Below are 24,585 nucleotides of genomic sequence, written 5' to 3' on the forward strand. Positions count from 1 at the left end.
ACTGATGGTAAAGGTGTCACGTGTCCCTCTCCGGCCTCCAGGTCACCAGTCACCATCGTTAAGTGCATCTGAGCATTATGACACTCACCTGGACTCCATCACCTCCTTGATTACCTGCCCTATATATGCCTATATATGTCACTCCCTTCCCCAGTCGTCATAGTTTCTGTTCCTGTGTCTTGTCTGTGCGTTGTTCTTGTTGTTTTGGATTATGTTACGTTTATGTATTAAAATGCTCACTCCCTGAACTTGCTTCCCGCACATCAAACATTCTCAGTCAGACATTCACACTTGCCATACAGAGTTGAAATGTCTAGCCAACACTTTGAATAACACTGCTTTTGCACTTCAGAGCTGTAATGATTTGACTCTTTGGCTTTGGTTAAAGGCAAGTACAGACGCACACTAGTAGTAGTCATCGCTCCTGCTCCAAAATGTAATTGAATTTTCTACACATTCTGGGTGATGCGAAACAACGTCATCATCTCATCTTTGGCTCTTATTGGCTATTGTTGACCTTTCTCAAAACTTGTGGTTGCACATCTCATACTACAAGAGCATTGCAGATTTTGTGCTGAAAAAAATCAAACATGTCTGGGACTGCTTAAAGACGAGATCGGTAGCCCCAGGTCAGGTGACCTGCTCACATTAAACGAGTGTCGGTGACGGCAGCAACGACGTGGGGATTTTGTCTCCGATCTCAAAAACTTGTCTGCGACAGCGAAATCAGGGCTAAAATCATGTAGTGTACACCTGGCTTTAGAGGCTGCTGAACGCTGGTCACGTTAATAATGTTTACCTACTGTCTTATCCTCTTAATACAGTGCCTTCAGAAAGTATTCAGACCCCTTGACTTTTTCCACATTTTGTTACGTTACAGCCTTATTCAAAAAATGTTTTTTTTAAATGATTCCCTCATCAATCTACACACAATACCCCATAATGACAAAACAAAAAATGGTTTTAAGAAATGTTTGTAAATTTAGTCAAAATAAAAAACTGAAATATTACATTTACATAAGTATTCAGACCCTTTACTCAGTACTTTATTGAAGCACCTTTGGCAGCGAGTACGGCCTCAAGTCTTCTTGGGAATGACGCTACAAGCTTGGCACGCCTGTATTTGGGGAGTTTCTCCCATGCTTCTCTGCAGATCCTCTCAAGCTCTATCAGGTTGGATGGGGAGCATTGCTGCACAGATATTTTCAGGTCTCTCCAGAGATGTTTGATCGGGTTCAAGTCCGGGCTCTGGCTGGGCCAGTCAAGGACATTCAGAGACTTGTCCCGAAGCCACTCCTATGTTGTCTTGTCTGTGTACTCAGGGTCGTTGTCCTGTTGGAAGGTGAATCTTCGGCCCAGTCTGAGGTCCTGAGTGCTCTGGAGCAGGTTTTCATTAAGGATCTCTCTGTACTTTGCTCCGTTCATCTTTGCTTCGATCCTGACTAATTTCCTAGCCCCTGCCGCTGAACACCGGTCATGCTTCACCGTAGGGATGGTGCCAGGTTTCCTCCAGAAGTGACGTTTGGCATTCAGGACAAAGAGTTTAATCTTGTTTTCAAACAGACCAGAGAATCGTGTTTCTTATTGTCTGAGAGTCCTTTAAGTGCCTTTTGGTAAACTTCAAGTAGGCTGCCTTTTAATGAGGAGAGGCTTACATCCGGCCAATCTATCATAAAGGCCTAATTGGTGGAGTGCTGCAGAGATGGTTGTCCTTCTGGAAGGTTCTCCCATCTCCACAGAGGAACTCTAGAGCTCTGTCAGAGTGACCATCGGGTTATTGATCACCTCCCTGAACAAGGCCCTTCTCCCTCGATTGCTCAGTTTAGCCAGGCGGCCAGCTCTAGGAAGAGTCCAAACTGGTTCCAAACTTCTTCCATTTAAGAATGTAGAAGGCCACTGTGTTCTTAGGGACCTTCAATGCTGCATAAATGTTTCTCGGAGCTCTACGGACAATTCCTTCAACCTCATGGCTTGGATTTTGCTCTGACATGCACTGTCAACTGTGGGACCTAATATAGACTAGAGGTCGACCGATTAATCGGAATGGCCGATTAATTATGGCCGATTTCAAGTTTTCATAACAATCGGAAATCTTTTTATTTTTTATATACCTTTATTTAACTAGGCAAGTCAGTTAAGAACAGCTTCTTATTTTCAATGACGGCCTTGGAACGGTGGGTGAACTGCCTTGTTCAGGGGCAGAACAACAGATTTTCACCTTGTCAGCTCGGGGGTTCCAATCTTGCATCCTTACAGTTAACTAGTCCAACGCAATAACGACCTGCCTCTCTCTCGTTGCACTCCACAAGGAGACCTTGGCTTACACGAATGCAGTAAGCCAAGGTAAGTTGCTAGCGAGCATTAAACTTATCTTATAAAAAACAATCAATCATAATCACTAGTTGATGGTTGATGATATTACTAGATATTATCTAGCGTGTCCTGCGTTGCATATAATCTGACTGAGCATACAAGATTCTAAGTATCTGACTGAGCGGTGGTAGGCAGAAGCAGGCGCGTAAACATTCATTCAAACAGCACTTTCGTGCGTTTTGCCAGAAGCTCTTCATTTTTCGTCAAGCATTGAGCTGTTTATGACTTCAAGCCTATCAACTCCCGAGATTAGGCTGTTGTAACCTAAGTGAAATGGCTAGCTAGTTAGCTCGCGCTAATAGCATTTCAAACGTCACTCGCTCTGAGCCTTCTAGATGTTGTTCCCCTTCCTCTGCATTGGTAACGCTGATTCGATCGTGGCTGTTATCGTTGAGTTGCTGGTTCGAGCCCAGGGAGGAGCGAGGAGAGGGACGGAAGCTATACTGTTACACTGGCAATACTAAAGTGCCTATAAGAACATCCAATAGTCAAAGGTTAATGAAATACAAATGGCATAGAGGGAAATAGTCCTATAATTCCTATAATAACTACAACCTAAAACTTCTTACCTGGGAATATTGAAGACTCATGTTAAAAGGAACCACCAGCTTTCACATGTTCTCATGTTCCGAGCAAGGAACTTGTTTGATTTGAATCCGTTTTAGAATAAGGCTGTAATGTAACACAATGTGGAAAAGTCAAAGGGGTCTGAGTAGTTTCTGAAGACACTGTATATATATACAGCCTGTATTGTAGTTATTCATCATCCTATTTAACTACTACCATATACATACTGTCCAGCGTAGTCTAGTGGTTAGTCTGAGTAGGTTCTGAAGGCACTGTATATATATACAGCCTGTATTGTAGTTATTCATCATCCTATTTAACTACTACCATATACATACTGTCCAGCGTAGTCTAGTGGTTAGTCAGAGTAGTTTCTGAAGACACTGTATATATATACAGCCTGTATTGTAGTTATTCATCATCCTATTTAACTACTACCATATACATACTGTCCAGCGTAGTCTAGTGGTTAGAGCGTTGGACTAGGAACCGAAAGGTTGCAAGATCACATCTCCGAGCCGACAAGATACAACATCTGTTCTGCCCTTGAACAGGCAGTTAACCCACTGTCATTAAAAACAAGACTGTGTTCTTATTAACTGCCTTGCCTAGATAAATAAAGGTAAAATACTGGCTGTACACATCATTTACATGCATTCAGAAAGTATTGTTTGGAAAGGGGAAAAACAACTTCATCCATTTTAGAATTAAACTGTCACCCAGAAACCCCACCTCAGTCTTCTGAAAACCTAACCATGGGATAGAGTTTAAATTACAGAATGGCTTTCCAAAATATGCTGTTCCTGAGTGCTCTAGTCTCAAAATCCTGACTTCAATTTACTTGAAAATCAGAGACAAGGTTTGAATATTGCTGTTCATTAATTTTTCCCAACCAAATGTACTGACATTGAGGACAACAGTAAGAGTTGTCCATTGTTGAACAGAGTTGTCCAGAGTTGAACAAAGTTGGTACTGTAAAATATTATTCAAAATGATTCACATATGGCTGCCAAACGTACGCAATCAAGACATCTTAGTTGATTTTGTGGAGTTGGTTGTGTAGATATGTGCGGGGGGGGGGTCGAATGTAATCACTATTTAGATTACATTTTAAGGCAGCCAAATGTGAAGGCTGTGCAAGGGGTGTTTCGATTTTCACTAGGCACTGTAAATAACTCCTCCAACCAACCAACCAACTACATTTACACACACACACACAAACACACACACACACACATGTACTGTCCCTCAGATTATTACTTTGTTGAAAGGATAAGAACAGCCCTTCTTCTCCTTGCCACTCAATCAGCCTCTTTCTCAATCCATCTCTACCCCATCTCTCTCTCTCTCTCTCTCTCTCTCTCTCTCTACTGTCTCTCTCTCTCTCTCTCTCTCTCTCTCTCTACTGTCTCTCTCTCTCTCTCTCTCTCTCTCTCTCTCTCTCTCTCTCTCTCTCTCTCTACTGTCTCTCTCTCTCTCTCTCTCTCTCTACTGTCTCTCTCTCTCTCTCTCTCTCTCTCTCTCTCTCTCTCTCTCTCTCTCTCTCTCTCTCTCTCTCTCTCTCTCTCTCTCTCTCTCTCTCTACTCTCTGTCTCTCTCTCTCTCTCTCTCTCTCTCTCTCTCTCTCTACCTCTCTCTCTCTCTCTCTCTCTCTCTCTCTCTCTCTCTCTCTCTCTCTCTCTCTCTACTGTCTCTCTCTACTGTCTCTCTCTCTCTCTCTCTACCCCATCTCTCTCTCTCTCTCTCTCTCTCTCTCTCTCTCTCTCTCTCTCTCTCTCTCTCTCTCTCTCTCTCTCTCTCTCTCTCTCTCTCTCTCTCTCTCTCTCTCTCTCTCTCTCTCTCTCTCTCTCTCTCTCTCTCTCTCTCCTCTCTCTCTCTCTCTCTCTCTCTCTCTCTCTCTCTCTCTCTCTCTCTCTCTCTCTCTCTCTCTCTCTCTCTCTCTCTCTCTCTCTCTCTCTCTCTCTCTACTGTCTCTCTCTCTCTCTCTCTCTCTCTCTCTCTCTCTCTCTCTCTACCTCTCTCTCTATCTCTCGCTCTCTACTGTCTCTCTCTCTCTCTCTCTACTGTCTCTCTCTCTCTCTCTCTCTCTACTGTCTCTCTCTCTCTCTCTCTCTCTCTCTCTCTACCTCTCTCTCTATCTCTCGCTCTCTACTGTCTCTCTCTCTCTCTCTCTACTGTCTCTCTCTCTCTCTCTCTACTGTCTCTCTCTCTATCTCTCTCTCTCTCTCTCTCTCTCTCTATATCTCTCTCTCTCTCTCTCTCTCTCTCTCTCTCTACTGTCTCTCTCTCTATCTCTCTCTCTCTCTCTCTCTCTCTCTCTACTGTCTCTCTCTCTCTCTCTCTCTCTCTACTGTCTCTCTCTCTCTACTGTCTCTCTCTCTCTCTCTCTCTCTCTCTCTCTACTGTCTCTCACTCTCTCTCTCTACTGTCTCTCTCTCTCTCTCTCTACTGTCTCTCTCTCTCTCTCTCTCTACTGTCTCTCTCTCTCTCTCTCTCTCTACTCTCTCTCTCTCTCTCTCTCTCTCTCTCTCTACTGTCTCTCTCTCTCTCTACTGTCTCTCTCTCTCTCTCTCTCTCTCTCTCTACTGTCTCTCTCTCTCTCTCTACTGTCTCTCTCTCTCTCTCTCTCTCTCTCTCTACTGTCTCTCTCTCTCTCTCTCTCTACTGTCTCTCTCTCTCTCTCTCTCTCTCTCTCTACTGTCTCTCTCTCTCTCTCTCTCTCTCTACTGTCTCTCTCTCTCTTTCTCCCGTCTCTCTCTCTCTTCTCTTTCTCCACCCGTCCTCCTCCCTGTCTGCCCCCCCCCCTCCCCCTCGCTCCAGGTGCCTGAGTGTGCAGTGCATTCATCAATCTTCCCCCATTCCCCCTCTCCTCCTCCCGTCTTCCGCCCTTATCTCTCCCCTCACAGTCTTATCTCACTATAGCTCACGCTGAGGAAATGCTTTCTCTCTCTCTCTTTCTCTCTTTTTTCTCCCTTTCTCTTTCTCTCCCTTTCTCTCTTTTTCTCTCTCTCTTTCTCTCGCTCCCTTTCTCCCTTTCTCTCTCTCTTTCTCTCTCTCTTTCTCTCTCCCTCTCATGAAATGTGTGATCCAGCAGACACTACCTTCCAGCGGAGAGGAAGAGGGAGTGAGAGACATGAGGAAGAGGGGGTGATAGACATGAGGAAGAGGGGGTGAGAGACATGAGGAAGAGGGGGTGAAGAGGCAGGGGAGAGAAAGGAATAAAGAGAGGGAGGAAGAGAAGGAGTGGGAGAGAAAAGAAAAACTATTCATCATTACAACTCCTAGAACAGAACCTTTAACTGTTGTGTTAAGGAGGAGCAGAACCTTTAACTGTTGTGTTAAGGAGGAGCAGAACCTTTAACTGTTGTGTTAAGGAGGAGCAGAACCTTTAACTGTTGTGTTAACGAGGAGCAGAACCTTTAACTGTTGTGTTAACGAGGAGCAGAACCTTTAACTGTTGTGTTAACGAGGAGCAGAACCTTTAACTGTTGTGTTAATTCATGAGCAGTACCTTTAACTGTTGTGTTAAGGAGCAGAACCTTTAACTGTTGTGTTAAGGAGCAGAACCTTTAACTGTTGTGTTAAGGAGGAGCAGAACCTTTAACTGTCATGTTAACGAGGAGCAGAACCTTTAACTGTTGTGTTAATGAGGAGCAGAACCTTTAACTGTCATGTTAACGATGAGCAGAACCTTTAACTGTTGTGTTAATTAATGAGCAGAACCTTTAACTGTTGTGTTAAGGAGCAGAACCTTTAACTGTTGTGTTAAGGAGCAGAACCTTTAACTGTTGTGTTAAGGAGGAGCAGAACCTTTAACTGTCATGTTAACGAGGAGCAGAACCTTTAACTGTTGTGTTAACGAGGAGCAGAACCTTTAACTGTTGTGTTAACGAGGAGCAGAACCTTTAACTGTTGTGTTAATTCATGAGCAGAACCTTTAACTGTTGTGTTAAGGAGCAGAACCTTTAACTGTTGTGTTAAGGAGCAGAACCTTTAACTGTTGTGTTAATGAGGAGCAGAACCTTTAACTGTTGTGTTAAGGAGGAGCAGAACCTTTAACTGTCATGTTAACGAGGAGCAGAACCTTTAACTGTTGTGTTAATGAGGAGCAGAACCTTTAACTGTTGTGTTAAGGAGCAGAACCTTTAACTGTTGTGTTAAGGAGCAGAACCTTTAACTGTTGTGTTAATGAGGAGCAGAACCTTTAACTGTTGTGTTAAGGAGGAGCAGAACCTTTAACTGTCATGTTAACGAGGAGCAGAACCTTTAACTGTTGTGTTAATTCATGATCAGAACCTTTAACTGTTGTGTTAATTCATGAGCAGAACCTTTAACTGTTGTGTTAATTCATGAGCAGAATCTTTAACTGTTGTGTTAACGAGGATCAGAACCTTTAACTGTTCTGTTAATGATGCGACAATGTTAGAGGAATGGCAAATGAACATCTTATAAACCACTTATAAATGTTTTAGAATCTGTCACCTGTCTGATCATCTGCGTCATCTTTTGCTCTGTGAACACACACACACACACCCACACCCACACACACACACACACACACACACACACACACACACACACACACACACACACACACACCCACACACAAACACTGTAACACATCTCTTTTCAGACTTCCAGTGTCTAATCAATACGCAAATGAGACACTGTTAGAGTGTGTGTGTGTATGTGTGTGTATTGAGAGAGCGCGAGAGAGAGAGAAGAGTTATGTGTGCAGGTGTGTGTATGAGAGAGGGCAAGAGAATGCGTGTGTGTGTGTGTGTGTGTGTGTGTGTGTGTGTGTGTAGGTATGGGAGAGAGTTTCTCCTCTCTCTCCTCTTTAATAATTGAGCTGATTCTTTCCAGCTTGTTAGTGAGCTAGACACAAACGTTCTCTCCCTCTATCGTTTCTCTCTCCTCTCTCCATCATGTTCTCTCTCCACCGCCTCCTCCCCTCTAGTCAGAGGTTATGTTAAACCAGCTGCTGTGAGAGAGACAGGCAGGCAGGCAGACAGACAGACAGACAGGCAGGCAGACAGACAGGCAGACAGACAAACAGGCAGGCAGGCAGGCAGACAGACAGACAGACAGACAGACAGACAGACAGACAGACAGACAGACAGACAGACAGACAGACAGACATGTATACTGGAGAGAGAGAGAGAGAGAGAGAGAGAGAGAGAAATTCTCACAAAATTTCAAAAGAATTAAGACATTTCAAATGTCATATTATGTAAATATACAGTGTTGTAATGATGTGCAAATAAGTACAAAAAGGAAAATAAATAAGCATAAATATGGGTTGTATTTACAAAAGTGTTTGCTCTTCACTGGTTGCCTTTTTCTTGTGGCAACAGGTCATAAATCTTGCGGTGATGTCACACTGATATTTCACCCAGTAGCTATGGGAGTTTATCAAAATTGGTTTTGTTTTCAAATTATTTGTGGGTCTGTGTAATCTGAGGGAAATATGTGTCTCTAATATGGTCATGCATTTGGCAGGAGGTTAGGAAGTGCAGCTCAGTTTCCACCTCATTTTGTGGGCAGTGAGCACATAGCCTGCCTTCTCTTGAGAGCCATGTCTGCCTACGGCGGCCTTTCTCAATAGCAAGGCTATGCTCGCTGAGTCTGTACATAGTCAAAGCTTTCCTTAAGTTTGGGTCAGTCACAGTGGTCAGGTATTCTGCCACGGTGTACTCTCTGTTTAGGGCAAAATAGCATTCTAGTTTGCTCTGTTTTTTTGTAAATTCTTTCCAATGATTCAAGTAATTCTTTTTGTTTTCTCATGTTTCGGGTTGGGTCTCATTGTGTTGCTGTGCCAATGTGAATGCATTGTGTTGGAATATACACACACACACAGACACTAACTGGAATAGAACTAGAACCAGAACTAGCCGGAATAGAACCAGAAATAACTGGAATAGAACCAGAACTAGAACCTGGACAAGTTGTAATAGAACCAGAACTAGCTGGACTAGAACCAGAGAACCAGAAAGAACTGGACTAGAACCAGAAATAACTGGACTAGAACCAGAACTAGAAATAACTGGACTTGAACCAGAACTAGAAATAACTGGACTAGAACCAGAACTAGAAATAACTGGACTAGAACCAGAACTAGAAATAACTGGACTTGAACCAGAACTAGAAATAACTGGACTAGAACCAGAACTAGAAATAACAGGACTAGAACCAGAACTAGAAATAACTGGACTAGAACCAGAACTAAAAATAACTGGACTAGAACCAGAACTAGAAATAACTGGCCTCGAACCAGAACTAAAAATAACTGGACTAGAACCAGAACTAGAAATAACTGGACTAGAACCAGAACTAGAAATAACTGGACTAGAACCAGAACTAGAAATAACTGGACTAGAACCAGAACTAGAAATAACTGGACTAGAACCAGAACTGAACTAGAACCAAAACTAGCTGAAATAAAACTGTAACCACAACTCTAAGTGTCAGGGTCATGACCTTCAGTTAGAAAGGGTGTGTGACACCCCGATACACACACACACACACACAGAGAGAGAGAGAGAGACACAAACTCCAGCCAAACAAATACATACATGAAGCAATCCAGGACAAACACTCAACGTTTCTGTATAGATGTGTATGTTGACTGCTGACCTGGCCGATAAGGACAGCGAGAACATCCGTGGCGATACAAGGCTGTTTCTATGACTACCACCACCGAGCACACAGGTACACAATAGGTCTACGCTATTATATATCCTCAAATGGCACAAACCTACACACACACACACACACCTATACACGCCTACACACACCACCGCAAATACAGACGTACATACCCACACCCATACAGACGTACATACCCACACCCATACAGACGTACATACCCACACCCATACAGACGTACATACCCACACCCATACAGACGTACAAACCCACACCCATACAGACGTACATACCCACACCCATACAGACGTACATACCCACACCCATACAGACGTACAAACCCACACCCATACAGACGTACATACCCACACCCATACAGACGTACAAACCCACACCCATACAGACGTACATACCCACACCCATACAGACGTACAAACCCACACCCATACAGACGTACATACCCACACCCATACAGACGTACAAACCCACACCCATACAGACGTACATACCCACACCCATACAGACGTACAAACCCACACCCATAGAGACGTACATACCCACACCGAGACGACTCTCCCTTTAAGACATATCATTCTGCATCACGTGCACGAGTTGTGCATGTCAATAAGGGCCCTAAATAAAATACACCGTCAGGACACACCTACACTGGCCCCTAGGCTATCTTTCTCTTTCTCTCATTTACAATGACGACCTAACCCTACCCGGATGACGCTGGGCCAATTGTGCGCCGTCCCCCCTATGGTACTCCCAATCACGGCGGGTTGTAATACAGCCAGGAATCAAACCAGGGTCTGTAGTGATGCCTCTAGCACTGGGATGCAGTGCCTTAGACCGCTGCGCCACTCAGGAGCCATACCTTTCCTGACTTCTAAGAACAGAAGTGAAAATGTTGTCTGTTCTGGGAAAGTTTATTTTTATGTTCCAGGGGGGTCCTGAGAACGTTTTACTTCGGTTCCAGGGAGGTCCTGAGAACGTTTTACTCTGGTTCCAGGGAGGTCCTGAGAACGTTTTACTCTGGTTCCAGGGAGGTCCTGAGAATGTTTTACTTTGGCTCCAGGGAGGTCCTGAGAACGTTTTACTTCGGTTCCAGGGAGGTCTTCAGAACGTTTTACTCTGGTTCCAGGGAGGTCCTGCGAATGTTTTACTTCGGTTCCAGGGAGGTCCTGAGAACGTTTTATTTCGGTTCCAGGGAGGTCCTGAGAACATTTTAGTCTGGTTCCAGAGAGGTCCTTAGAACGTTTTACTTCAGTTCCAGGGAGGTCCTTAGAACGTTTTACTTCAGTTCCAGGGAGGTCCTCAGAACGTTTTACTCTGGTTCCAGGGAGGTCCTTAGAACGTTTTACTCTGGTTCCAGGGAGGTCCTGAGAATGTTTTACTTCGGTTCCAGGGAGGTCCTGAGAGCGTTTTACTCTGGTTCCAGGGAGGTCCTGAGAATGTTTTACTCTGGTTCCAGGGAGGTCCTGAGAACGTTTTGCTCTGGTTCCTTGAAAGGTTTTATTAAGGTTATTTGGAGGTTTTTGAATGACTTCCTTAACACTTTCACTAAGACTGCTAGCTTCATTTGGAACTCCAAGTACAAAGAGGAATTAATGATACAGTGGGATTTGAATTTACAATCATCTGTTATTTATCCATGGTAGTCGTCCACTGCGCCACCAGGACGGAACGTAAACGCTTTGTTCGTTTACACATACAAAACAGTTCCTTTTCGTCTATTCAAACAGACCCAATTTCAAAGGAAACAAGCGCTCAATAAAACCAGGTGAGGCCAATTAGTGGGCGAGGCCAACACACCTGAACACACTTTACAAGATAGAGTTTTATTGATGGTGAGAACAGAATGTATATGTTTTTAAATAATATCCTTAGAACGTTCTCTGAACGTTACTTAAAGTACATTTTTTTATGGAAAGTTCTCAGAACCATTTGAAAACATGGTTTTAAATAGAACCATGAGGAAACGTAGGAAACGTTATGCTGAAGTACTGAAATCCCCACAGAAGAAGTTGCTTTCTTAACGTTCTCTGAACTATTTGTGAATGTTCCCATTGTCAAACCAGTTGGAGAGATTGTTCCTAGAACAATACCAAAATGTCAATTAAATGTAAAGTAATGAAATGACAAGAAAATAATGCTTTTTTTTGCCAAGTTCCTTAAATGTGCTGAGAATGTTCCAAAACCGAGCAACGATCCTGCACCATTCCCAGAAAGTTCTAGGAAGGTTGTATACAAGATAAACGCAGGACAAGCACACTCTCACCGAGCTGGAAGAAACATATTGTTCTCAGAATGGTACGTGCTAGCTGGGCTTTCTCTATCTCCAAGTAAATTAGAGTAAACATCTGTCGGTGCGCGCGCCACAGCACCGAATGTTCCATTGAGCTCCGAGACCGACCACGTCCATTCACGGCGAATGCAGATGAGAGACAGTCTGTCTCAGTAACGGATCTGTGTGTGTGTGTGTGTGTGTGTGTGTGTGTGTGTGTGTGTGTGTGTGTGTGTGTGTGTGTGTGTGTGTGTGTGCGTGCGTGCGTGCGTGCGTGCGTGATCGCCATCAGTAATTAGAGGGAAGTCCACCACATCAGTGACAGACTGACCCAGCGCGAGTTATAACGGCACCGCCGAGGTTAATACAAATTCCTTCAATAAAAAAAAATGCAGCGGTGCCGCGCGATTCTGGCAGCGGCGCTAGAACAGCCCAGTATGCAAATATGGGTTGTGTATACAGACAGACGATGCATGCGCACTCACCCGGAGAGGCTTGGTGCTGCAGCGGGTCTTCTCTCTCTCGTCTCGCGGGTCACGAATGTATCGGTAATATCACGGCTGCCACCGCTGGCGCACAGCATTTTCCGTTCATTCCTCCAGTTAACGTCGTTGTCTGTCTGTCTCCTCTCCGTGCCTCGCACTTCTATCTGTCTGTGTGTGTACAGGGCTCCGACACAACAAAAAAAACGTTTCTCTAAAAACAAGCTGGTGTACATCAACAGTAGAGACCAGAAAACGGAGAAAAATACAAAAAAATGAGAATATTTGGAGAGAAGGGGAAACGGACAGGGGGGGGCGGATACCCCTTCTGCATACACGCACACACAGGAACACTCCTCAAACCCTGCTAGAACGATCCTGTGGCAGACAGTAGCGGGACAGATGTTCCTGGAAGAAAACAGAGGAAAGAACCAAATATTTCGTCCGTTTCTCTCTCTCCCCGCGATATGATATCCCCCTTTCTATCTCTGTCTCTCACACTGCAATCTCGCCTCTCGTTTCTCGCCAGACGTGCCTGGCTGTCAGTCCCATCCGGGGACCCGTATTTGGCCTCGGTACTACCGATAAGTACTCTGGGAAGTGTATTTCTTTTTTTTCTTTTTTTTTCTTATATCAGAACCTGTTGTCTGGGTTACGCAATGCCGATGGGGGTGGGGGTAGATAGAGTCGTCAGAGAAAGAACTGAGATGGAGAAAGAGACAGCGAGGGAGAGAGAGATAACTACTTCACTTGCTTTGGCTATGTTAACATATGGTTCCCATGCCAATAGACCCCTTAAAACCTCTTATCCAGTTGTAACCCTATGGTTATGAGGGACAGTGATGGCATAGATAAAACTGCAGACAAACTGACCAAACCACAGAAGGAACCCAGTTTGTAGTAGACTGGCCACACCAGTCAAAATGTGTGTGTGATTATGAGTATAGAAATACAAATCTGTGTGGAGGCTACACTTAGAAACAATGGAATCGAGACACACAGGTATTGTGGAATAGCCTTTTACCATAAGCATCTGAAACAAGAGAAGGTCAAAAACGTTTGAAACAAGTGAAGGTCAAAAACATTTGAAACAACAGAAGGTCAGAAACATTTGAAACAACAGAAGGTCAGAAACATTTGAAACAACAGAAGGTCAGAAACATTTGAAACAACAGAAGGTCAGAAACATTTGAAACAACAGAAGGTCAGAAACATTTGAAACGAGAGAAGGTCAGAAACATTTGAAACAACAGAAGGTCAGAAACATTTGAAACAACAGAAGGTCAGAAACATCTGAAACAACAGAAGGTTACAATCATCAAAACAAACTGTACAAAAATCAAACGAAAGCAGCCTATGCGGGAGCAGTCATGTACAGTGGGGCAAAAAAGTATTTAGTCAGCCACCAATTGTGCAAGTTCTCCCACTTAAAAAGATGAGGCCTGTAATTTTCATCATAGGTACACTTCAACTATGACAAACAAAATTAGAAGAAAAAAAATCCAGAAAATCACAATGTAGGATTTTTTATTTAGTTATTTGCAAATTATGGTGGAAAATAAGTATTTGGTCAATAACAAAAGTTTATCTCAATACTTTGTTATATACCCTTTGTTGGCAATGACAGAGGTCAAACGTTTTCTGTCTTTTTTTTGCCCCACTGTATGTGTTTTAGGCCTATAGTTCGTTTTGAGGGGATTTCACATCTTGCCACTGGGGGGCAGTAATACATAAGGAGATAGGACCATAGACTTGGATAGACAGCAAATCTTAGATTTGATTTGTATCTGTGTCATGATGGTGTCTGTGAAAACATGGGCAGCACCGTTGAGGACATCTCCATCTTGAAATAATACATTTTGTCACGACTCCAACCGGGTCATCAGGTCATGCTAACCGGGTCATCAGGAGAGATCAGCCAATGACATTGGAAATCCCACCCAGTAGACTAAATCAAAATGGCTAATGTCCTCAATGGCGCCGCCACAGGCTTTTGGTCACTAGAGGACTCTATACAACTCCCTGGCCAGGAAATATGTTTGGTAAAGTTTAAATTATAAATCCATCCTAATTAGACTTGGATTTAAAGGATAAGTGCCTAAGACTGGTGCAAGAAATATGGTGGAAGGAAACTATCTTGTCCATGTTTACACCAATCTAATGATTTTATAACTTTACTAGTAGATGGAAGAAGAATCAAGTACCTTTATGTGACAGAAACAACAAAGGAAGTCATGTGACATGCCCACCTTGACCTCTTCCAGGTATTTCCATAGCTCACACAGGGTACTGAATACCCTGACAGGTTGACCCTCCGGCTGGACTATCCTCGTTGCAAGGAAACTATATTTCTGAAGAACTGTGGTCGAGATGCTTGCTGGATTCAACGTGCTGACATCTTGCTGGGGGTCCTACTGCTCCATGGCGCTACTCTCTGATTTGCTGAAGTACAAAAGACTCTGCTTCCCTTGTCAGTGGCTTCATCTATGTTGAGCAAGCTGCTGTAGAGTGAGGAAGGAAGTTGGCTGCCAGAGGATTCAGTATGCATGCAAAGCGCTCACGCAATGACTTCAGGAGGACCAGTGCCAACTGTTTTGCAACAGTAGTTGACTGCAAGTGTGTCTCGAGGTTGAGACGACACGCTACCACATCAGACAGTGACCGGCTGTCAGTTTGAAGTCGGTGTGGATTGCGAACGGCTCCAACAATTTCACAAGCTGCTCCAGCTTGGCCCAGTCACGCTCCGTGCTCGCACCTCAGATTTCTTCCCTGTTAGTTAGTGGTAGCTAGTGATAGCTAGTGATAGCTAGTAATAGCTAGTGATAGCTAGTAATAGCTAGTGATAGCTAGTGATAGCTAGTGATAGCTAGTAATAGCTAGTGATAGCTAGTAATAGCTAGTGATAGCTAGTGATAGCTAGTAATAGCTAGTGATAGCTAGTAATAGCTAGTGATAGCTAGTGATAGCTAGCGATAGCTAGCGATAGCTAGCAATAGCTAGTGATAGCAAGTGATAGCTAGTAATAGCTAGTGATAGCTAGTGATAGCTAGTGATAGCTAGTGATAACTAGTGATAGCTAGTAATAGCTAGTGATAGCTAGTAATAGCTAGTGATAGCTAGTAATAGCTAGTGATAGCTAGTGATAGCTAGTAATAGCTAGTGATAGCTAGTGATAGCTAGTGATAGCTAGTAATAGCTAGTGATAGCTAGTGATAGCTAGTGATAGCTAGTAATAGCTAGTGATAGCTAGTGATAGCTAGCAATAACTAGTGATAGCTAGTGATAGCTAGTGATAGCTAGAGATAGCTAGTGATAGCTAGTGATATCTAGTAATAGCTAGTGATAGCTAGTGATAGCTAATGATAGCTAGTAATAGCTAGTGATAGCTAGTAATAGCTAGTGATAGCTAGTGATAGCTAATGATAGCTAGTGATAGCTAGTAATAGCTAGAGATAGCTAGTGATAGCTAATGATAGCTAGTAATAGCTAGTAATAGCTAGTGATAGCTAATGATAGCTAGTGATAGCTAGTGACAGCTAGTAATAGCTGGTAATAGCTAGTGATAGCAAGTGATAGCTAGTGATAGCTAGTAATAGCTAGTGATAGTTAGTGATAGCTAGTAATAGCTAATGATAGCTAGTAATAGCTAGTGATAGCTAGTAATAGCTAGTGATAGCTAGTAATAGCTAGTGATAGCTAGTGATAGCTAATGATAGCTAGTGATAGCTAGTAATAGCTAGAGATAGCTAGTGATAGCTAGTGATAGCTAGTAATAGCTAGTGATAGCTACTGATATCTAATGATAGCTAGTGACAGCTAGTAATAGCTAGTAATAGCTAGTGATAGCTAGTGATAGCAAGTGATAGCTGGTGATAGCTAGTAATAGCTAGTAATAGCTAATGATAGCTAGTAATAGCTAGTGATAGCTAGTAATAGCAAATGATAGCTAGTAATAGCTAGTGATAGCTAGTAATAGCTAGTGATAGCTAGTGATAGCTAGTGATAGCTAGTAATAGCTAATGATAGCTAGTAATAGCTAGTGATAGCTAGTGATAGCTAGTGATAGCTAGTGATAGCAAGTGATAGCCAGTGATAGCAAGTTATAGCTAGTGATAGCTAATGATAGCTAGTGATAGCTAGCAATAGCTAGTAATAACTAGTGATAGCTAGTGATAGCTAGTAATAGCTAATGATAGCTAGTGATAGCTAGTGATAGCTAGTAATAGCTAACGATAGCTAGTGATAGCTAATGATAGCTAGTGATAGCTAGTAATAGCTAGTGATAGCTAGTAATAGCTAGTGATATCTAGTGATAGCTAGTAATAGCTAGTGATAACTAGTGATAGCTAGTGATAGCTAGTAATAGCTAGTGATAGCTAGTAATAACTAGTGATAGCTAGTGATAGCTAGTAATAGCTAATGATAGCTAGTGATAGCTAGTGATAGCTAGTAATAGCTAGTGATAGCTACTGATATCTAATGATAGCTAGTGACAGCTAGTAATAGCTAGTAATAGCTAGTGATAGCTAGTGATAGCAAGTGATAGCTGGTGATAGCTAGTAATAGCTAGTAATAGCTAATGATAGCTAGTAATAGCTAGTGATAGCTGGTAATAGCAAATGATAGCTAGTAATAGCTAGTGATAGCTAGTAATAGCTAGTGATAGCTAGTGATAGCTAGTGATAGCTAGTAATAGCTAATGATAGCTAGTAATAGCTAGTGATAGCTAGTGATAGCTAGTGATAGCTAGTGATAGCAAGTGATAGCCAGTGATAGCAAGTTATAGCTAGTGATAGCTAATGATAGCTAGTGATAGCTAGCAATAGCTAGTAATAACTAGTGATAGCTAGTGATAGCTAGTAATAGCTAATGATAGCTAGTGATAGCTAGTGATAGCTAGTAATAGCTAACGATAGCTAGTGATAGCTAATGATAGCTAGTGATAGCTAGTAATAGCTAGTGATAGCTAGTAATAGCTAGTGATATCTAGTGATAGCTAGTAATAGCTAGTGATAACTAGTGATAGCTAGTGATAGCTAGTAATAGCTAGTGATAGCTAGTAATAACTAGTGATAGCTAGTGATAGCTAGTAATAGCTAATGATAGCTAGTGATAGCTAGTGATAGCTAGTAATAACTAGTGATAGCTAGTGATAGCTAGTAATAGCTAGAGATAGCTAGTGATAGCTAGTGATAGCTTGTGATAGCTAGCAATAGTTAATGATAGCTAGTAATAGCTAGTAATAGCTAGTGATAGCTAATGATAGCTAGTGATAGCTAGTGACAGCTAGTAATAGCTAGTAATAGCTAGTGATAGCTAGTAATAGCTAGTGATAGCTAGTAATAGCTAGTGATAGCTAGTGATAGCTAGTAATAGCTGGTGATAGCTAGTGATAGCTAGTAATAGCTAATGATAGCTAGTGATAGCTAGTAATAGCTAGTGATAGCTAGTGATATCTAGTGATAGCTAGTAATAGCTAGTGATAGCTAGTGATAGCTAGTAATAGCTAGTGATAGCTAATGATAGCTAGTGATAGCTAGTGACAGCTAGTAATAGCTGGTAATAGCTAGTGATAGCAAGTGATAGCTAGTGATAGCTAGTAATAGCTAGTGATAGCTAGTGATAGCTAGTAATAGCTAATGATAGCTAGTAATAGCTAGTGATAGCTAGTAATAGCTAGTGATAGCTAGTAATAGCTAGTGATAGCTAGTGATAGGTAATGATAGCTAGTGATAGCTAGTAATAGCTAGAGATAGCTAGTGATAGCTAGTGATAGCTAGTGATAGCTAGTAATAGCTAGTGATAGCTACTGATATCTAATGATAGCTAGTGACAGCTAGTAATAGCTAGTAATAGCTAGTGATAGCTAGTGATAGCAAGTGATAGCTGGTGATAGCTAGTAATAGCTAGTAATAGCTAGTGATAGCTTGTAATAGCTAGTGATAGCTAGTAATAGCAAATGATAGCTAGTGATAGCTAGTGATAGCTAGTAATAGCTAGTGATAGCTAGTGATAGCTAGTGATAGCTAATGATAGCTAGTAATAGCTAGTGATAGCTAGTGATAGCTAGTGATAGCAAGTGATAGCCAGTGATAGCAAGTGATAGCTAGTGATAGCTAATGATAGCTAGTGATAGCTAGCAATAGCTAGTAATAACTAGTGATAGCTAGTGATAGCTAGTAATAGCTAATGATAGCTAGTGATAGCTAGTGATAGCTAGTAATAGCTAACGATAGCTAGTGATAGCTAATGATAGCTAGTGATAGCTAGTAATAGCTAGTGATAGCTAGTGATAGCTAGTGATATCTAGTGATAGCTAGTAATAGCTAGTGATAGCTAGTGATAGCTAGTAATAGCTAGAGATAGCTAGTGATAGCTAGTGATAGCTTGTGATAGCTAGTAATAGTTAATGATAGCTAGTAATAGCTAGTAATAGCTAGTGATAGCTAATGATAGCTAGTGATAGCTAGTGACAGCTAGTAATAGCTAGTAATAGCTAGTGATAGCTAGTAATAGCTAGTGATAGCTAGTAATAGCTAGTGATAGCTAGTGATAGCTAGTAATAGCTGGTGATAGCTAGTGATAGCTAGTAATAGCTAATGATAGCTAGTGATAGCTAGTAATAGCTAGTGATAGCTAGTGATATCTAGTGATAGCTAGTAATAGCTAGTGATAGCTAGTGATACCTAGTAATAGCTAGTGATAGCTAGTAATAGCTAGTGACAGCTAGTGATAGCTAGTAATAGCTAATGATAGCTAGTAATAGCTAGTGATAGCTAGTAATAGCTAGTGATAGCTAGTAATAGCTAGTGATAGCTAGTGATAGCTAGTGATAGTTAGTAATAGCTAGTGATAGCTAGTGATAATGATGCACAAGCTAGGCCTATTTCTAACATCGGCAACCATTGGCAGCATTCTTCTCTGCATGTCTGCTCAAATCTGGGTAACAGATTGAAAGGAATGTGAGTCTTATTCAATACATGTAGTTATGGCTGGCTTTTCTAAAGTCCACCAACCTTGACAACAGCCATGCCAGCTAAGACAAACAAGCTCGCTACTCTAACTTGACTGATAGTCTGAAATGGCTTCATGGAAGTTAGTTATGAGGTTGGGAGAGCTGGGCTAACTAAAGACAACTCCATAACATTTCTAGGTGGCTAGTGGTATTACAGAGAAACAACAACAATATATATATATATATAATTTTATTTCTTAAATGTTTTTAAACAGGGCACATTCTTTGAGGGGACACGTGCCCCCTACGGGCAGCATTTACCCGACAGATTCAGAAACTCGAAGGAAAAAACAACAGACTTAATTATGAAAAGGACGACAGGAAAAATCCACTTTGACATGAAAGATGGTTATAAAGGGTAAAAAGCATTGGCAGTGAAGGCATCATCATCATATCACACGGAGTAAAGATTTAAGGCACAATCTGGCACGCTACAGCCTACGAAAACGGTGTGTGTGTGTGTGTGTGTGTGTGTCTGTATTTATGTGAGTGAGTGTCTGTCCGTGAACACTCGCGTCTGTATGTGCGTGTGGGCGTGGTCACAGGTTCTCTCCAGGCTGGTACTGGGGTTCAGTAGCAGTAAAATAGTCCTCCAGGAAGCCCTGCAGGTATTCAAAGGTGTGTCTCTCGTCCGCCTCTCTGCGCCAACACTGCACCATCAGCTCATGGAGGGAGGCAGGACAACCCACCGCACAGGGCATCCTGTAGCCTCTCTCCACCTGCTCCAGGACCTCGCGGTTATTCATACCTAGAGAGAGAGGAGGAAGAGGGAGTGGTAGAGAGGGAGAAAGAGACATAGAGTGGCAAGAAAAAGTATGTTGAACCCTTTGGAATTACCCGGATTTCTATATAAATTGGTCATAAAATTAATAACACACAAATTATTGCATTTTTCTTGTCTACATTGAATACGTTGTTTAAACATTCACAGTGTACAGTCATGGCCAAAAGTTTTGAGAATGACACAAGTATTAATTTTCACAAAGTTTGCTGCTTCAGTGTCTTTAGATATTTTTGTCAGCTTTTAATATGGATACTGAAGTATAATTACAAGCATTTCATAAGTGTCAAAGGCTTTTATTGACAATTTCGTGAAGTTGATGCCAAGAGTCAATATTTGCAGTGTTGACCCTTCTTTTTCAAGGCCTCTGCAATCCACCCTGGCATGCTGTCAATTAACTTCTGGGCCACATCCTGACTGATGGCAGCCCATTCTTGCATAATCAATGCTTGGAGTTTGACAGAATTTGTGGGGTTTTGTTTGTCCACCCGCCTCTTGAGGATTGATCACAAGTTTCCTGGCCATGGACCCAAAATATTGATGTTTTGTTCCCCGAGCAACTTAGTTATCACTTTTGCCTTATGGCAAGGTGCTCCATCATGCTGGAAAAGGCATTGTTCATCGCCAAACTGTTCCTGGATGGTTGTGAGAAGTTGCTCTCGGAGGATGTGCTGGTCCCATTCTTTATTAATGGCTGTGTTCTTAGGCAGAATTGTGAGTGAGCCCACTCCCTTGGCTGAGAAGCAACCCCACACATGAATGGTCTCAGGATGCTTTACTGTTGGCATGACACAGGACTGATGGTAGCGCTCACCTTGTCTTCTCCGAACAAGCTTTTTTCCAGATTCCCCAAACAATCGGAAAGGGGATTCAGAGAAAATTACTTTACCCCAGTTCTCAGCAGTTCAATCTCTTTATCTTTTGCAGAATATCAGTCTGTCCCTGATGTTTTTCCTGGAGAGAAGTGGCTTCTTTGCAGCCCTTCTTGACACCAGGCCATTAGGAGACGGTCCTGGTGCTTGCTGGACTTTCTTGGGTGCCCTGAAGCCTTCTTCACAACAATTGAACCACTCTCCTTGAAGTTCTTGATGATCCAATAAATGGTTGATTTAGGTGCAATCTTACTGGCAGCAATATCCTTGCCTGTGAAGCCTTTTTTTTGCAAAGCATTGATGTAGAGGAAGCAGAGGAAGAACAACGATTCCAAGCACCACCCTCCTTTTGAAGCTTCCAGTCTGTTATTCAGACTCAATCAGCATGACAGAGTGATCTCCAGCCTTGTCCTTGTCAACACTCACACCTGTGTTAACGAGAGAATCACTGACATGATGTCAGCTGGTCCTTTTGTGGCAGGGCTGAAATGCAGTGGAAATGTTTTTTTGGGGGATTAAGTTCATTTCCATGGCAAAGAAGGACTTTGCAATTCATCTGATCACTCTTCATAACATTTTGGAGTATATGCAAATTGCCATCATACAAACTGAGGCAGCAGACTGTGAAAATTAATATTTGTGTCATTCTCAAAACCTTTTTGCCATGACTGTATGTTGGAAAAAGTATGTGAACCACTAGGCTAATTACTTCTCCAAAAGCTAATTGGATTCAGGAGATTGGAGATGTTGGTCAGAGCTACCTTGCCCTTTAAAAAACACTCACAAAATTTGAGTTTGCTATTCACAAGAAGCATTGCCTGATATCAACCATGCCTCCAACAAAAGAGATCTCAGAAGACCTAAGATTAAGAATTGTTGACTTGCATAAAGCTGGAAAGGCTTACAAAAGTATCTCTAAAAGCCTTGATGTTCATCAGTCCACGGTAAGACAAATTGTCTATAAATGGAGAAAGTTCAGCACTGTTGCTACTCTCCCTAGGAGTGGCCATCCTGCAAAGATGACTATGAGAGCACAGCACAGAATGCTCAATGAGGTTAAGAAGAATCCTAGAATGTCAGCTAAAGACTTACAGAAATCTCTGGAACATGCTAACATCTCTGTTGACGAGTCTACTATACGTAAAACACTAAACAAGAATGGTGTTCATGGGAGGACGCCACAGAAGAAGCCAATACTGTCCAAAAAAAACATTGCTGCACGTTTGAAGTTCGCTAAAGTGCACCTTGATGTTCCACAGCGCTACTGGCAAAATATTCTGTGGTCAGATGAAACTACAGTTGAGTTGTTTGGAAGGAACACACAACACTGTGTGTGGAGAAGAAATAGGCACAGCACAGCACACCAACATCAAACCCTCATCCCAAATGTAAAGTATGGTGGAGGGAGTATCATGGTTTGGGGCTGCTTTGCTGCCTCGGGGCCTGGATAGCTAGCTATCATCGACAGAAAAGGGAATTCCCAAGTTTATCAAGACATTTTGCAGGAGAATGTTAGGCTATCTGTCCACCAATCGAAGCTCAACAGAAGTTGGGTGACACAACAGGACAACGACCCAAAACATAAAAGTAAATCAACAACAGAATGACTTCAACAGAAGAAAATACGCCTTCTGGAGTGTGTCAGTCAGAGTCCCGACCTAAACCTGATTGAGATGCTGTGGCATGACCTCAAGAGAGCAGTTCACACCAGATACCCCAATAATATCCCAAGTTTTGTAAAGAGGAATGGTCCAAAATTCCTCCTGACCGTTGTGCAGGTCTGATACGCCACTACTGAAAACGTTTGGTTGAGGTTATTGCTGCCAAAGGAGGGTCAACCAGTTATTAAATCCAAGGGTTCACATACTTTTCCCACCCTGCACTGTGAATGTTTACACGGTGTGTTCAATAAAGACATGAAAACGTATCATTGTCTGTGTGTTATTAGTGTAAGCAGACTGTGTTTGTCTATTGTTGTGACTTAGATGAAGATCAGATCACATTTTATGACCAATTTATTCAGAAATCGAGGTAATTCCAAAGGGTTCACATATGTTTAGTAACACATATACCATGTCCGGAAAAAAGAAGGGAGAGAGTAAGACACGCCCACCTACCTGGGTAAGGTACGCGTCCCTTTGTGATGAGCTCAGTGAGCAGGATACCAAAGCTCCACACGTCAGACTTGATGGTGAAACGCCCGTATAGAGCTGCTTCAGGAGCTGTCCACTTGATGGGGAACTTGGCTCCTGAAAAATCAATCAATCAATCAATCAATCAATCAATCAATCAAATGTATTTATGAAGTCCTGTTCTCATCAAGAGTTGTCACACTCTCTCTTACCTTGTCTGGCAGTGTACTCATTGTCCTCTATGAGTCTGGCCAGACCAAAGTCAGCGATCTTGCACACCAGATTATCACTGACCAGAATGTTAGCCGCTCGCAGATCACGATGGATGTAGTTCATTCGCTCTATATACGCCATGCCTGCCGCTATCTATGCACACGCACGCACGCACACATACATACACACACACACACACACAGGAGGAAGTGTTAGAAGTGCCTGTCATCCCAACATGTCCCACCTGCAGCAGAGTGTGAGGTGGCACCAGCGCTCGACCCCGACCACCAGAGGAACGTGGTCAAGATGGGGGTTGACCGAGACGGTGGTTGACCTGACCGAGACGGGGGTTGACCTGACCGAGACGGTGGTTGACCTGACCGAGACGGTGGTTGACCTGACCGAGACGGGGGTTGACCTGACCGAGACGGGGGTTGACCTGACCGAGACGGGGGTTGAACTGACCGAGACGGGGGTTGACCTGACCGAGACGGGGGTTGACCTGACCGAGACAGTGGTTGACCGAGACGGGGGTTGACCTGACCGAGACAGGGGTTGACCTGACCGAGACGGTGGTTGACCGAGACGGGGGTTGACCTGACCGAGACGGGGGTTGACCTGACCGAGACGGGGTTGAACTGACCGAGACGGGGGTTGACCTGACCGAGACGGGGTTGACCTGACCGAGACGGGGGTTGACCTGACCGAGACGGGGGTTGACCTGACCGAGACGGGGGTTGACCTGACCGAGACGGTGGTTGACCGAGACGGGGGTTGACCTGACCGAGACGGGGGTTGACCTGACCGAGACGGGGGTTGACCTGACCGAGACGGGGGTTGACCTGACCGAGACGGGGGTTGACCTGACCGAGACGGTGGTTGACCTGACCGAGACGGGGGTTGACCTGACCGAGACGGTGGTTGACCTGACCGAGACGGGGGTTGACCGAGACGGGGGTTGACCTGACCGAGACGGGGGTTGACCTGACCGAGACGGGGGTTGACCTGACCGAGACGGGGGTTGACCTGACCGAGACGGTGGTTGACCGAGACGGGGGTTGACCTGACCGAGACGGGGGTTGACCGAGACGGTGGTTGACCTGACCGAGACGGGGGTTGACCGAGACGGGGGTTGACCTGACCGAGACGGGGGTTGACCTGACCGAGACGGGGGTTGACCTGACCGAGACGGTGGTTGACCTGACCGAGACGGTG

At 43.3% G+C, this 24,585-nt stretch overlaps 1 protein-coding gene across 2 annotated transcripts in view; it reads right to left on the reverse strand.

Moving 5' to 3' along the window:
• Positions 1-19,545: 19,545 nt before the first annotated feature.
• The window catches only part of LOC135549536 (proto-oncogene tyrosine-protein kinase Yrk-like), a 67,622-nt gene continuing 62,582 nt past the window's right edge, over positions 19,546-24,585 (reverse strand). For both annotated transcript variants that reach the window (XM_064979564.1, XM_064979565.1), the window contains exons 11-13: positions 23,370-23,523; positions 23,143-23,274; positions 19,546-20,120 (exon numbers count right to left, since the gene is read on the reverse strand). In XM_064979564.1, the coding sequence (XP_064835636.1) occupies positions 19,912-20,120; positions 23,143-23,274; positions 23,370-23,523 (495 nt within the window). In that variant the 3' untranslated portion in view covers positions 19,546-19,911. The remainder of the gene's footprint in view (positions 20,121-23,142; positions 23,275-23,369; positions 23,524-24,585) is intronic.

The sequence above is a fragment of the Oncorhynchus masou genome, chromosome 12, assembly GCF_036934945.1.
Source record: "Oncorhynchus masou masou isolate Uvic2021 chromosome 12, UVic_Omas_1.1, whole genome shotgun sequence".
Taxonomy (NCBI): domain Eukaryota; kingdom Metazoa; phylum Chordata; class Actinopteri; order Salmoniformes; family Salmonidae; genus Oncorhynchus; species Oncorhynchus masou.